The sequence below is a fragment of the Panulirus ornatus genome, chromosome 66, assembly GCF_036320965.1.
Source record: "Panulirus ornatus isolate Po-2019 chromosome 66, ASM3632096v1, whole genome shotgun sequence".
In the NCBI taxonomy this organism is placed as follows: Eukaryota; Metazoa; Arthropoda; class Malacostraca; order Decapoda; family Palinuridae; genus Panulirus; species Panulirus ornatus.
In genome coordinates this window covers 9,212,982-9,228,904 of record NC_092289.1, presented here as the reverse complement: position 1 = coordinate 9,228,904, position 15,923 = coordinate 9,212,982, and the positions used below count along the sequence as shown (strand labels likewise).

The 15,923-nt window shown below is 38.9% G+C and overlaps 1 protein-coding gene across 5 annotated transcripts in view; it reads left to right on the top strand.

Annotated features, from left to right (window-relative positions):
• The window catches only part of LOC139746735 (3'-5' ssDNA/RNA exonuclease TatD), a 111,467-nt gene that overhangs the window by 57,598 nt on the left and 37,946 nt on the right, over positions 1 to 15,923 (top strand). For all 5 annotated transcript variants that reach the window (XM_071658220.1, XM_071658221.1, XM_071658224.1 and 2 more), the window contains 2 exons: positions 5,171 to 5,269; positions 13,384 to 13,544. In XM_071658220.1, the coding sequence (XP_071514321.1) occupies positions 5,171 to 5,269; positions 13,384 to 13,544 (260 nt within the window). The remainder of the gene's footprint in view (positions 1 to 5,170; positions 5,270 to 13,383; positions 13,545 to 15,923) is intronic.

Sequence of the window (15,923 nt, the reverse complement as noted above, 5' to 3'; positions counted from 1 at the left end):
TGTTCTTTTGTCTTAAGCACTTTATTTACCTCCTTCCAAAACATCTTTTTATTCTCCCTAAAATTTAATGATACTCTCTCACCCCAACTCTCATTTGCCCTCTTTTTCACCTCTTGCACCTTTCTCTTGACCTCCTACATCTTTCTTTTATACATCGCCTAGTCATTTGCACTATTTCCCTGAAAAACCTGTCCAAATGCCTCTCTCTTCTTTTTCACTAATAATCTTACTTCTTCATCCCACCACTCACTACCCTTTTTAATCTGTCCATCCCCCACGCTTCTCATGCCACAAGCATCTTTTGCGAAAGACATCATTCCTCCCCCACTCTCCTTACATCCTTTGCTCTCACCTTTTTCCATTCTGCACTTAGTCTCTCCTGGTACTTCCTCACACAAGTCTCCTTCCCAAGCTCACTTACTCTCACCACTCTCTTCATCCCAACATTCTCTCTTCTTTTCTGAAAACCTCGACAAATCTTCACCTTTGCCTCCACAAGATAATGATCTGACATCCCTCCAGTTGCACCTTTTAGCACATTAACATCCAAAAGTCTCTTTCACGCGCCCATCAATTAACATGTAATCCAATAACGCTCTCTGGCCATCTCTCCTACTTACATACATATACTTATGTATATCTCTCTTTTTAAACCAGGTACTCCCAATCTCCAGTCCTTTTTCAGCACACAAATCTACAAGCTCTTCACCATTTCCATTTACATCACTGAACACCCCATGTACACCAATTATTCCCTCAACTGCTACATTACTGACCTATGTATTCAAATCACCCATCACTATAACCTGGTCTCGTGCATCAAAACTACTAGCACACTCACTCAGCTGTTCCCAAAACACTTGCCTCTCATGATCTTTCTGGTCATGCCCAGGTGCATATGCACCAATAAGTACCTAACTCTCTCCATCCACTTTCAGTTTTACCCATATCAATCTAGAGTTTACTTTCTAACACTCTATCACATACTCCCACCACTCCTGTTTCAGTAGTAGTGCTACTCCTTCTCTTGCTCTTGTCCTCTCACCAACCCCTATCCCCAGGGATAGGGGAGAAAGAATACTTCTCACGCATTCCTCAAGTGTCGTAGAAGGTGACTAAAGGGGACGGGAGCGGGGGGGCTAGAAACCCTCCCATCCTTGTATTTTAACATTTTAAAAGGGGAAAGAGAAGAACGAATCATGCGGGGAGTGTTCATCCTCCTCGAAGGCTCAGATTGGGATATCTAAATATGTGTCGATGTAACCAAGATGAGAAAAAAGGAGAGATAGGTAGAATGTTTGAGGAAAGGAACCTGGATGTTATGGCTCTGAGTGAAACGAAGCTCAAGGGTAAAGGGGAAGAGTGGTTTGGGAATGTCTTGTGAGTAAAGTCAGGGGTTGGTGAGAGGACAAGAGCAAGAGAAGGATCTTTTTATTCTCCTTAGAATTTAATGATACTCTCTCACCCCAACTCTCATTTGCCCTCTTTTTCAATTCTTGCACCTTTCTCTTGACCTCTTGCCACTTTCTTTTATACATCTCCCAGTTATTTGCACTATTTCCCACCAAATATCACCCAAATGCCTGTCTTTTCTCTTTCACTAACAATCTTATTTCTTCATTCCACCTCTCACTACCCTTTCTAATATGCCTACCTCCCACCTTTCTCATACCACATGCATCTTTTGCTTAAGCCATCACTGCTTCCCTAGATACTTCCCATTCCAACTCCCCTCACGTCATTTGCTCTCACCTTTTGCCATTCTACACTCAATCTATCCTGATACTTCCTCACACAAATCTCCTTTGCAAGCTCACTTACTCTCACCACTTTCTTCTCCCCAACATTCTCTCTTTTCTGAAAGCCTCTACAAATCTTCACCTTTGCCTCCACAAGATATTGATAAGACATCTGTCCAACTTCCCCTCTCAGCACATTAACATATAAAATTCTCTTTTACATGCCTGTCAATTTACACGTAGTCCATTAATGCCCTTTGACCATCTTTCTTACTCACATATGTATACTTCCATATATCTGTCTTTTTAAACCAGGTGTACCCAGTCACCAGTCTTTTTTTCAGCACACAAATCTACAAGCTCTTCACTATTTCCATTTAAAACACTGAACATCTCATGTACACCAATTATACCCTCAACTGCCACATTACTCACCGCATTTAAATCACCCATCACTATAACCCAGTCTTGTGCATCAAAGCTGCTAATACTCTCACTCTGCTTTCAAAACACTTGCCTCTCATGGTCTTTCTTCTCATGACCAGATGCCTAGGCTCCAATAATCACCCATCTCTCTCCATCCACTTTCAGTTTTGCCAACATCAATCTAGAATTTACTTTCTTATATTCTATCACATACTCCCACAACTCCTGCTTCAGGAGTTCTTTCCTTGGCTTTTGTCCTCTCCCCAACCCATGACTTTACTCCCAAGACTTTCCCAAACCTCTCTTCCCCTTTACCCTTGAGCTTCATTTCTCTCAGAGCCAAAACATCCAGGTGTCCTTCTTGAAACATACTACTTATCTCTCCTTTCTTCTCATTGTGGTTACATCCACACACATTCAGACACCCCAATCTGAGCCTTCGAAGAGGATGAGCTCTCCCTGCTTGACTCCTTCTTTTGTTTCCCTTTTTAGAAATTTGAATGCAAGGAGGGGGCGTTTCCAGTCCCCTGCTCCCGTCCCCTTTAGTCACCTTTTACAATATGTGGGGAATACGTGGGAAGTATTTTTTCTCCTCAGGATGAGTGTTCAAACTACAGAAGCATAAGTTTGTTGAGTATTCATGGGGAAATTGTATGGGAGGGTATTGATTGAGAGGACGAAGGCATGTATGGAGCATTAGATTGTGGAGGAGCAGTGTGGTTTCAGAAGTGGTAGAGAATGTGTTTATCAGGTGTTTGCTTTGAAGAATGTGTGTAGAAATACTTAGAAAAACAGATGGATTTGTATGTAGCATTTATGGATCTGGAGAAGTCGTATGATGGAGTTGATAGAGATTCTTTGTGTCAGGTCTTAGAGTATATTGTGTGGGAGGTAAGCTGTTAGAAGCAGTGAAAAGTTTTTTTTATCAGGGATGTAAGGCATGAGTACGAGTAGGAAGAGAGGAGAATGTTTGGGTCCCAGGGAAAGTCATTCTGCAGCATTAGTATGTGATGTCTCCATGTTTGTTTAATTTGTTTATGAATGGGTTTGTTAGGGAGGTAAATGCAAGAGTTTTGGAGTGAGGGGTGAGTATTCAGTCTGTTGTGGATGAGAGGACTTGGGAACCAAGCCACTTGTGTTCACTGATGATATATCTCTGGTGGCTGATTCGTGTGCAGAAGTTGGTGACTGAGCTTGGAAAAGTGTGTGAAAGAAGAAAGTTTTGAGTAATTGTGAATAAGAGCAAGGTTATTAGGTTCAGTAGGGTTGAGGGACTTGTAAATTAGGATGTAAGTTTGAATGGAGAAAAATTGGATGAACTGAAGTGTTTTAGATATCTGGGAGTGGACTTAGCAGTGAATGGAGCCATGGAAGCGGAAGTGAGTAACGGTGGGGGAGGGGGTGAAGGCTCTGGGAGTGATGAAGAATGTGTGGAAGGAGAGGACGTTATCTCGGAGAGCAAAAATGTTTGAAGGAATAGTAGTTCCATTGATATTATATGGTTGTGAGGCATGGGCTATAGATAGGGTTATAAGGAGGAGGGTGGATGTGCTGGAAATGAAATACTTGAGGACAGTATGTTGTATGAGGTGGTTTGATTGAGTAAGTAATGAAAGGATAAGAGAGATGTGTGAAAATGAAAAGGGTGTTGTTGAGAGAGCAGAAGAGGGTGTGTTGAAATGGTTTGGACATATGGAGAGAATGAGTGAGGAAAGATTGACAAAGAGGATACATGGATCAGAGGTGGAGGGAGCAAGGAGAAATGGGAGACCAAATTATTTGTGGAATGATGGAGTGAAAATGATATTGTGCAATTATGGCCTGAACATACAGGAGGGTGAGAGGCATGGAAGGAATAAAGTGAATTGGAACACTGTGGTATACTGGGGTTGACGTATTTTCTGTGGATTGAACCAGGGCATGTGAAATGTCTGGGTTTGTCCATGGAAGGTCTGTAGGGCCTGGATGTGGATAGGGAGCTGTGGGTTGTTTGCGTTGCCCATGATAGCTAGAGACAGTGTAAGTGAATGTGGCCTTTTATTTGTCTGTTTTTCTGGTGGTGCCTCGCAGAAGCAGGGGTTAGTGATGCTGTTTCTTGGATGAATGCAAGCAATTATGAATATGTCTATGTGTATAGAAGATGTCTGTGTATGTATATATATGTATATATGTATATGTTGATATATGTATATGTATGCATATGTGCATGTACTGACATTTATGTATATATATCAGTACATGAGTGGATGGGCCATTTTGCATCTGTTTCTTGGCACTACTTCACTGAAGCTGGAAACGGCAATTAAGTATGATAATAATAACAATAAAATATATACTTACAAATACCTTAACCTGAACCATATACACATTTTATTGAACCACCCTTAAGGGTAGATGAACAACTGGTTTGACTGAGGACCAATTGCTGCAAACAGGATTTGAATGTATGTGCTCAACCCTGGGTAGTCCTTGAATGTTTCATGGTCAGGATTGAAAACTGCTCCCATACAATGGTGTAGCATCTGTAATGCATTGAAAACATAGGTGAAAATATTTTTATGTTGAAGGTCCGGGCCTTAATTGAAATATAGAGAGAATTATGGAAGGGAACAAGAAAAGACAAGTTAAAGTATTTATGAATTTTGGTGGAAGTGAAAACCTGTCTTAGAATGTGCCAGGTCAAAGTTATTGAGAATGACATGAGAAGGTAGAGAGTGATAAGCTTCAATGTGTAGGGAAAGAAGCAATTATCAAAAAGGTCCAACCTTGAGTTGCCTATGGCCACACAATAATCATGTGATGCATCAGCTTGCCAAGTATTGCAAAAACCACATTAATACTTACAGAAGAGGGATATGAAAACCTTTCCCTCATCATGAAAATGTTTCTTTCCTTAAATGACATTTTTGATGTATGATTGATTAAGTAAACATGAGCAAACAAGTAACTTCAATCTGGCAGATGTTGATATGCTGTGTATGGTAATAGTCATGTTCTCTTCACAGGAGTTCACAAGATCATGGTGACGGGCATCACAGTACAAAGCAGCAAAGAAGCACTTCGCCTAACACGCCTCTTCCCTGGGACTCTCTACTCAACAGCAGGTGAGAGGATAAGTGATACTTGATGTTCTTTAACAAACTTTATGAGTTTTTTCTTTCTTTTTCTTTCAAACTATTCGCCATTTCCCGCGTTGGCAAGGTAGCGTCAAGAACAGAGGACTGGGCCTCTGAGGGAATATCCTCACCTGGCCCCCTTCTCTGTTCCTTCTTTTGGAAAATTAAAAAAAAAAACAAGAGGGGAGGATTTCCAGCCCCCTGCTTCCTCCCCTTTTAGTCGCCTTCTACGACACGCAGGGAATACATGGGAAGTATTCTTTCTCCCCTATCCCCAGGGATATTTTATGAGTTATCAAAGTAAATTTTTTTATTGAGAGAGAGAGAGAGAGAGAGAGAGAGAGAGAGAGAGAGAGAGAGAGAGAGAGAGAGAGAGAGAGAGAAGAATAGATTTTGCATGGGGAGGGCTAGCAGGTAGCAGTCACAACATATCATGCTTGATTCCCAATAACGATGTTAACTGCTGCCACACACTCTGTACTTATCTCTTTTAGGTTGATTTAGGAACCCCTACTTATCTCATTTGGGTTGATCTAGGAACCCCCACTTATCTTTTGTGTTGATATAGGAACCCCTACTTATCTCTTTTGAGTTGATCTAGGAACCCCTTCTTTAGTGAGGGCAGGAACACTGTCTTAGTAATCATTTATTCAAACTTTATTTTGAAGAGGGTGTAAGTTCAAAAATATATGGCAGCATTTTTACATTTTTTTTTTTTTTTTTGCTGTCTCCCGCGTTTGCGAGGTAGCTCAAGGAAACAGACGAAAGAAATGGCCCAACCCACCGCCATACACATGTATATACATACACGTCCACACACGCAAATATACATACCTACACAGCTTTCCATGGTTTACCCCAGACGCTTCACATGTCCTGATTCAATCCACTGACAGCACGACAACTCCGGTATACCACATCGATCCAATTCACTCTACTCCTTGCCCTCCTTTCACCCTCCTGCATGTTCAGGCCCCGATCACACAAAATCTTTTTCACTCCATCTTTCCACCTCCAATTTGGTCTCCCACTTCTCCTCGTTCCCTCCACCTCTGACACATATATCCTCTTGGTCAATCTTTCCTCACTCATTCTCTCCATGTGCCCAAACCATTTCAAAACACCCTCTTCTGCTCTCTCAACCACGCTCTTTTTATTTCCACACATCTCTCTTACCCTTAGTTTATCTCTCTTACCCTTACGTTACTTACTCGATCAAACCACCTCACACCACACATTGTCCTCAAACATCTCATTTCCAGCACATCCACCCTCCTGCGCACAACTCTATCCATAGCCCACGCCTCGCAACCATACAACATTGTTGGAACCACTATTCCTTCAAACATACCCATTTTTGCTTTCCGAGATAATGTTCTCGACTTCCACACATTTTTCAAGGCTCCCAGGATTTTCGCCCCCTCCCCCACCCTATGATCCACTTCCGCTTCCATGGTTCCATCCGCTGCCAGATCCACTCCCAGATATCTAAAACACTTTACTTCCTCCAGTTTTTCTCCAAACTTACATTTGGCTTTATAAAATGTTATTGAAGGATGGGTTACACTGATTGATTTAGTTCCTACCTGTTTTTGACAGATTTTTTTGTGGATCTACTCTTGTCTTTTGGTAAAAAAATGCAACCTATATGGGGCATGCCTGTTCCCCTTCTTAAGTACTTCTTTTGACAATTGTCAGTGAATGAAAAAAGTATATTTTGTAAATGTCAGCAGTATACAAAACATTTTCAGTTTTAAGACATTTGCATGAGGAGAAAGTTATGATATAATTCCTATCACTGAAGATTATCAGTATCATTGAAACTTGAGATGTTTTAAACAAATCTTGCTGAATGTGCATTTCCAGGTACACCCATTTAACACAACCAAATCTTATTATCGCTTGACGATCCCTAAACGACTGCTTCTATCTTCAAGTGACAATTTGACTTTTTCTGTCTTCAGGTTGAATATGCAGCTGACTTGTTGCACTGTTAGTAGCTATATAGAGAGGTCTCCAGCATTGCCAGAAAAGCATAGGCAAAAGTTCTGGTTTCATCAAGTACCCTTAAAACCACCATTGTAAGTGCTTGGTAGTGATCTGCTGCTTATGAGTAGCTTATTAGTACCTGATGACCCCCTTGGAAAATATGTGAATTGTTGGATAACTCATGATATTCCGAGGAACATCCATGATTTTTTTGAGGAACATGGTGATATCAATCAATATATGAGGATAAGAACGTTAGCAATGCAAGAAATGTGAAGAAATAGTGACCTCGTGATTTTAAATGGGTTTTATAAGGAGGGAGGCCTGCACAGGAGGCATTCTTACTGACTGTGAGCTTGTGGAAGAAATTACATTTCTAAACGGCTGTGCCTAATTTTCTCTTAATGTAATATATTACAATAGAGGACTCTGGAAACAGATGATAGATAAAGAGTTAGAATATTTACAGTGAAAGAACACCTTTAATATATTCTCTTCACATGCCAGACACTTAATGTCCTCACACCTATTTATGTTGTGAAAGGTGTAATATATCTAAATGTAATCATACTATTCACTACTGGTGCTGTACTTATGTAGTAAATATGAGTATGTATGAAATAAGTATGTGTATGAGATAAGATTAGTTTTCAGTATAAAGAAAGAATTGAGCCCTTCAGTATTCTCCCTACTCTTGCCAGCCACTCTCTCCTTTCTAAGTATATTCATATTATTTACCTCTGATGCTCTGCTGGAACCACTCACCCTTCTTCCCTCCTACTTGTGCACATACCATATTCCAGTTCTAGCTGCAAGTAAGGATCTAATTGGAAATGCTGAAGTTGGAGAAAAGTTTAGTATGAGTGATCTCTGACAAATTACCTATTGAGTTATTTTTAAACATTGCCTTTAATGCTGGTTAACATGAGAGTCACAAAAAATGCTAGATTTTAGACATGTACATTTTAAAGATCTTTGCATTCCTCATTACAGGGAAACTTGATGTGATATGGACATACCTTAGAATAGCTATGGTAAAACATTCAAAGCAGTAGATGGAAGGTATGTGCCAGTGTGTAGTAGATGATTTTTTTTCATAGTGAAGCAAAAATGGTGAAACAGTGATATAGGAAAGTGTCTGTCATCAAAGAAAGCAGCACATTAAAGAATTCAAAGAGACAAGTCACCAATATAATAGAGCAAATTTTGTACATCTGCAAAGAGAAACTAAGGGACTTGTACATCATAGTAAGTTTCAATATGAAGCAGGTATGTATTACTGAAAATAGTAAAAGAAACCTTAGAGAGTTTTATGGATATGTTGAAGCAAGAGACTTGTTACCTGGTGAATTAGTCTGGCAATAACTGAAAATGGTGTTTTGGTTCAAGACAACAAGGACCTAGCAAAGATCTTGAACAGTTTTTATGCATATGTTTTTACTGATGAAAACACAATTATTGTCCTAAATCCAGTTCATTGCTAAGAGAGGAAAACGTTTTAAGACATAATTCCATGAAAATTGAAGATATATTATCAGCACTAAATAGATTGAAAGTTAATCAAATGGATGTCCTGGATAAGTTTTATCAGAGAACAATGAAAGAGGTGAAAAATGAGATAGTTAAACCCTTGACTGCTCTCTACATAGCACTTGCTGTGGTGGAAGTTCCAGAGGAACAAATGTTTGCTAATGAATTATCCATTTTCAAGAAAGGTAATAGATCACGGCCTGGAAATTATTATCCAGTTAAGCTTGTTGCATGTATTTGATAAATGTATGGAAACTGTTATTCGAGGTGGGAATGACCACCATTTGATAAAAGATTCTCAGCATGATTTTTGATGAAAGTGTTCATGTCTAATGATTCTGCTTGATTTCCATAATGATTATAGCAACTTGTATTATGAAAGTAAAGCAGTTTATATCGAGTTAGATTTTCAAAAAACATTTGATAAAGGTCTACATCAGATGTTACTACCGATAGTTAAGTCACATGGAATAGATAAGATTGTACTTTGGTGATTAGGAAATAGGTTGACTAGCTACAAAGAATAGTGATTGGTGGTCAAGCCTCAGAATGTTTAGATGTAACAAGTGGTGCACAACAAGAATCACTCTTAGGACTTCTATACAGCCTCATTGTAAGATATTGAAATTTGCAGATGACACAAAACTGGGAAATAGATATGCAACAGAGAATGAAATGTACTCAACTTCAAACGGACATAAACAAACTGATAGACTTGGCCGACTGGTGGCAAATGAATCTTGATATTGATAATTACAAAATTTTATGTATCAGTAGTAAAAATCTAAAGGCAAGCTACAGTATGAATTCTCTTTAGTTACAAAAGTTAAATGAGGAAAATGACAAGGATGTAGTAATCTCTAGAGACTTAGGCTAGAACCAAGTAAGCAGTGCACAAAAGCAGTTAAAAGGGCAAAGAAAATTCTTGGCCTTATAGTTATGGCTAACAAATTTAAGTCCAAGGAAATTATCCTCACTTTTTACAGATCAATGGTTCCATCCCCAGCTTGAATATTATGCTAAGTTTTGTTCACCCTATCTTAGAAAAGACATAGAATGGAAAGATTACAGAGACTAGATTACAGAGATTACAGAGCTACCAAGATGATTCCCAGATTCCCAGACTGAGAAGCAAATCCTGTAAGACCCATCTAATTACTTAGCTTTGTTTAGTTTAGAAAAGAGAAGCTTGAAATGTGGTTTAATACAGGTGTTCTGAATTACTGAAGTTCAGTGATCTTGATTTAACAAGCTGCTTAAGGATTGATTCTTCTGATCTCATGTAGTAATGTTTATAAACTCATGGGCAAACATTTTACCCCAAATGAGGTAAAGTACATTTTTTTTGACAGGATTGTTGATAAATGGAATGATATAACAGTCATTGTAGTAAAAACCAGAACAGTAGACATGTTTAAAAAATGATTAACTTGATAAATATTTCACTTTAGATTCACAATTGACATTATTTGTGTCTCCTTAGGTACTTTAAAAGTTTAGAATGATTTTCTCTGATCTGTGAGTTTCAGCTCTTTTCTTTTATCACATACAACTTAGAAAGGACTCAGTGGTCTGATGCTGTTTGAATTTTTTTTTTTATTCCTTTGTAATCTTTAAAGGCACATTTGAATTTCCTTGTATTCTTCTGTAATCCCTAAAGGCACACTGCCTCTACCCAGTCTGATGCTTTCTATGCATACTACCACTGTTTTGGGAGAGGGTAAGTAACGTGCTTAAGATAAGAGAACAAATGGGAACATCGGTGAAGGGAGCAAGTGGGGAGGTAATAACAGGTAGTGATGAAGAAGGAGATGGAGTGAGTATTTTGAAAGTTTTTTAAATGTGTTTGATGATTGAGTGGCAGATATAGGGTGTTTTGGTCAAGGTTGTGTGCAAAGTGAGAGGGTCAGGGAGAATAATTTTGGTAAGCTGAGAAGAGGGAGTGAAAGCTTTGTGGAAGATGAAATTCGGCAAGGCGGCAGCTTTGGATGGTATTCTAGTTGAATATATTAAAAAGGGGGTGGCTGTGTTGTTGACTAGTTGGTAAGGATATTTGCTGTATGTATGGATCATGGTGAAGTGCCTGAGGATTGGTGGAATACATGCATAGTGCCATTGTACAAAGGAAAAGGATAAAAGTGAGTGGTCAAATTACAGAGGCATAAGTTTGTGGATTTTTCCTGGGAAGTTATATGGGAGGGTATTGACTGAGAGGGTGAAGGCATGTACAGAGCATCAGATTGGGGAAGAGCAGTGTGGTTTCAGAAGTGGTAGGGGATGTGTGGATCAGGTGTTTGCTTTGAAAAATGTATATGAGAAATACTTAGAAAAACAGATGGATTTGTATGTAGCATTTATGGATCTGGAAAGTCATATGATAGGGTTGATAGAGATGCTTTATGGAAGATTTTAATAGTATATGGTGTGGGAGTTTAGTTGTTAGAAGCAGTGAAAAGTTTTTACTAAGGATGTAAGGCATGTGTACGAGTAGGAAGAGAGGAGAGTGAGTGGTTCCCTGTGAATGTTTGTGGCAGGGGTGTGTGATGTCCCCATCGTTGATTAGTTTGTTTATGGATGGGATGGTTAGGGAGGTAAATGCAAGAGTTTTGGAGAGAAGGGCTAGTATGCAGTCTGTTGTGGATTAGAGGGACTGGGAAGTGAGTCAGTTGTTATTTGCCGATGACACAGCTCTAGTGGCTGATTCGAGTGAGAAACTGCAGAGGTTGGTGACTGAGTTTGCTAAAGTGTGTGAAAGAAGAAAGTTGAGAGTAAATGTGAATAAGAGCAAGGTTATTATGTTAGTTGAGAGTAAATGTGAATAAGAGCAAGGTTATTATGTTCAGTAGGGTTGAGGGACAAGTTAATTGGAATGTAGGTTTGAATGGAGAAAAACTGGAGGAAGTGAAGTGTTTTAGATATCTGGGAGTGGACTAGGCAGCAGATGGAACCATGGAAGTGGATGTTAGTCACAGGATGGGGGAGGAGGTGACAGTTCTGGGAGCAATGAAAAATGTGTGGAAGGAGAGAATGTTATCTCCGAGAGCAAAAATGGGTATGTTTGAAGGGATAGTATGTTATATGGTTGTGAGGCATGGGCTATAGATAGGGTTGTGAGGAGGAGGGTGGATGTGTTGGAAGTGAAATGTTTGAGGACAATATGTGGTGTTAGGTGGTTTGATCGAGTAAGTAATGAAAGGATGAGAGAGGTGTGTGGAAATAAAAAGATTGTGGTTGAGAGAGCAGAAGAGGGTGTGTTGAAATGGTTTGGACATATGGAGAGAATGAGTGAGTAAAGATTGAATAAGAGGGTATATTTTTCAGAGATGAAGGGAACAAGGAGAAGCAGGAAACCAAATTGGAGATGGAAGGATGGAGTGATCAAAATTTCGAGCGATCAGGATGAGAAGCATGCAAGGAATAGAGTGAATTGGAACAATGTGGTATTCCGGGGACGATGTGCTGTCAGTGGACTGAACCAGGGCTTGTGAAGCATCTGGGGTAAAGGTAAACCAAGGAAAGGTCTGTGGGGCCTGGATGTGGATAGGGAACTGTGGTTTTGGTGCATTACACATGACAGCTAGAGACTGAGTGTGAACGAATGTGGCCTTTTTTTAATATATTTTCATGGCACTACCTTACTGAAGCTGGGGGTAGTGACACTGTTTCCTGTGGGGTGGGGTAGTGACAGGATGGATGAAGGCAAGCAAGTATGAATATGTACATGTGTATATATTTATATGTCTGTGTATGTGTGTATATGTTGATATGTATATTTATGTATTTGTGTGTATGTGGGCATTCATGTATATATATGTGCATATGAGTGGATGGGCCATTCTCTGTCTGTTTTCTGGCACTACCTTGCTGATGCGGGAAACAGTGATTAAGTATGATAAATAAAATAAACCATTGTCTCAGCTGCCATTCTGTGAGCATTGACTTTTTTTCTCTACTGCCTTTATATATTAGCCGTAGATATGCATTCCAACAGTCCTCTGACATCGCACTTTGAGCCATGAATATGTTAAAATCCTTGACCAATCAATCCAAAATGCTGTCACCCCTTTTTTCAAGAAATTGAAATATACTCCTATCCACTTTATCTGCTTTACTGTACTTCATTTTACACAAGGCATTCACCACCTCTGTTTGTTTCACCATACCATTTGCCCTGACTGCCATGCTCTGTGTACTGTACTTCCATGTCCTAGTCACCCCACATTTGCCACCTTATCATCAAACATATTGAACAGTCCTTCAAAGTGCTCCTTCCATCTTTATACCTCTTTCTTGCCTGTTACGACTTATCTATATATTTCCCTTCACTATTGTCCCCATTTGTTCTCTTGTTCTCACACTATTCACCTCTTTCCAAAACATTTTTTTGTTCCCCTTAAAGAGTGCTAATACTCTCTTGTACTTGAGGATTTCGTCTTATTAGTTGATGTATTTTCTGGCACTATTGATCATCTCTGCATGTGAGTCATTCTGAAAGACTTAACTATGTACAGATACTTTATGGTTAAATACCAGGATGTATAAGAGAATAGATGTGTTCTTAGTAGAAAAACAATTCATTGTAGGTGTACATCCTCATGAAGCCAAGTCATGGGATGAAGAAACTGAAGAGGCACTAAGAGAACTAGCAGCCAATCATGAAGTAGTGGCCATTGGGGAGTGTGGACTGGACTTCAACCGAAACTTTTCTCCTCAGGATGTTCAGCTTGAGGTCTTTGAAAAGCAGGTCAGTTCCAAATCACTTGTATGCTTGCTGGTTTTTGCTCGTTCAGTTTTGAATGTCAGCTTGTCATTTCTATTTAGCCTTTGGCTATACAGGAGACCTTAGATAGGCCCTGGGTAATGCCAGCGACTCTTTCATAGAAATTGGTCCTATGGTAATTATGAATAAAGATAGATAAGCAAACCCCAGTGTGCTTTAAAGTTTTAGCATTTCCTTCTTTGAAAAAATATACACATTGACACAGCTCTTGTAATCCTTATCATCCCATAGGTAAGTTGTTTGATACCATCTACCTGTTTCTTTGCATCCACCACAATAGAAGTGATTGTGAGACATTTTGTAATTGCCCCGGCATCTGTTTATATGTATGATTATGATGATAATAGTGAATGGTTTATTGAATTTAGGGTGTTTTGGCAGCCATATAGATGAAAATACACAGTTGAGATATCACATATTACAGAACAGGGAGGTCATCACAGTAACTAGTTAACTAATCATGCTTGTGAAGATCATGGTAGGGTTGGATATATCCATCAGGCTTTGGACAAACATGTGAGTGAGGTACATCTTCTTAGTCAGAATGGCAAGTAAATTGGAAGTTTTATGGAGTAGATACTATAGTTTATATTTTATGTGCATAGTGATGCTTATTTGAACATTAAATGATGAATAGTTGCAGTTATTTGATAGTTGACATACCACATAGCCTAACTAAAAGAATAGTTAGCTGTTTACTTGCTAGTGTGTGTGTGTGTGTGTGTGTGTAATTACCTATTTGTGTGATATAGGAAGAGAGTTTACACTTGCAGCTCCCTCTTCTTGAACTTTTTGAAAATTTTTTGTAGACCGCCAGCATTCACAATCATGTTGTTTAGTCTGTTACTGTTCAAGTCATCCACCATCCTTACTCTAAAGGTCTTTTCTAACATACATCTTGTTATAGTCTCTGGTTACCCTGGCATTGCATTTCTTAAAGAACTGTTCAGTGCTGATGATATTCATCTGATTTAGAATCATGAAGGTCTCTTTCTTCCTCCATGGTAGACAGAGTTGTAGCCCTACAGCCTTTCATTGAAGCTTGTCTCTTAATTCAGGTACCTTCTTAGCTGCCCTTCTCTGGGTCCTTTCAAATAGATCATTGTGTTTCTTTAGGTGTGGTGACCAATTATGAGAGACATAACCCAGTTTTGGTTATGATATTCAGTATTGTGCATTGTTTACCAAAGATTTACTGATTCATTTACTTAAATGGGGGTTAACCTTTAAGCAACAGATGACATCATTTGTTGTTTTCTTAGGAAACAACAGCTAACATGAATTAATGTGCTCATTTCTTGCCTTCATTTAGGTATCCAGCTGACTTATTACACTGTTATTAGCCTATTGAGGTCTCTTCTTAATAGGTCTCTTCTTTTGAATGGCAGTTCACCTGAAGCTCATGCATTCATGATGATCCTAAGGAAAATTCATAGATTATTGGATTATTATTAGGAGGAATGCTTATGATATGAATCATTTGTAAAGGAAAATGAAGAAGAATGAAATGAGAAATATGGAGAAATAAGTGACTTACAAGGTGTTTGTACCAAGATTACTTAATGAGGAAGGAGGCATTCCCTCTGTAATTATGCTTGTAGATGAAATTTTATAACAGCTGTGCCTAATTTTCTCTCTATGTAATCATGGGGAAACGGAGGACTCTGGTGACAGTTGATAGGTAAATAGCTGGAATATTTCCAAAGAAATGTATCTCCAGTATCATCTCTATTTGGTAGCCAATTATTGTAATCACTCATATATAGAGTGTGTTATGATGAGAAAGAATTCTACCTCTGGTTTCCCTGCGTGTTGTAGAAGCTGACTAAAAGGGGAGGGAGCGGGGGGGCTGAAAATCCTCACCTTCAGTGTGTACTTTTCCAAAAGAAGGTGAGGATTTTCCCTCAAATGCTGAGTCCTCTGTTCTTAATGCTAACTCGCTAATGCAGGAAATGGTGAATGTTTATGAAAAAAATTTCATATCAAGTATTCACCAAGAATGTGCTTGTGTTATGATAGAAGAGAGAGTGTGAAGTAGGGGAAGGTGCAATATTTTTTCTGTATCCATGTTTATGAAATTGAGAAGTGTTGTCATTATAAAGAAAGCAGCAAATCTTTCCATATTCTCCCTATACTTGCCAACCAATCTCCCTACCTTTTATGTTTATATGGAAGGTGTGATATTTCTTGATATATTTATATTATTTGCCATTAATGCTGAGTAATTGTTTGAAATTACAGTATAGCTGGAAAACAAACTTAATAGAAAAAAAGAAATGTTATCTCAATCTTTTCCTGGCATATCAGGAGCTGTTAGCACATCATTCATATCTCTTCCTGGTG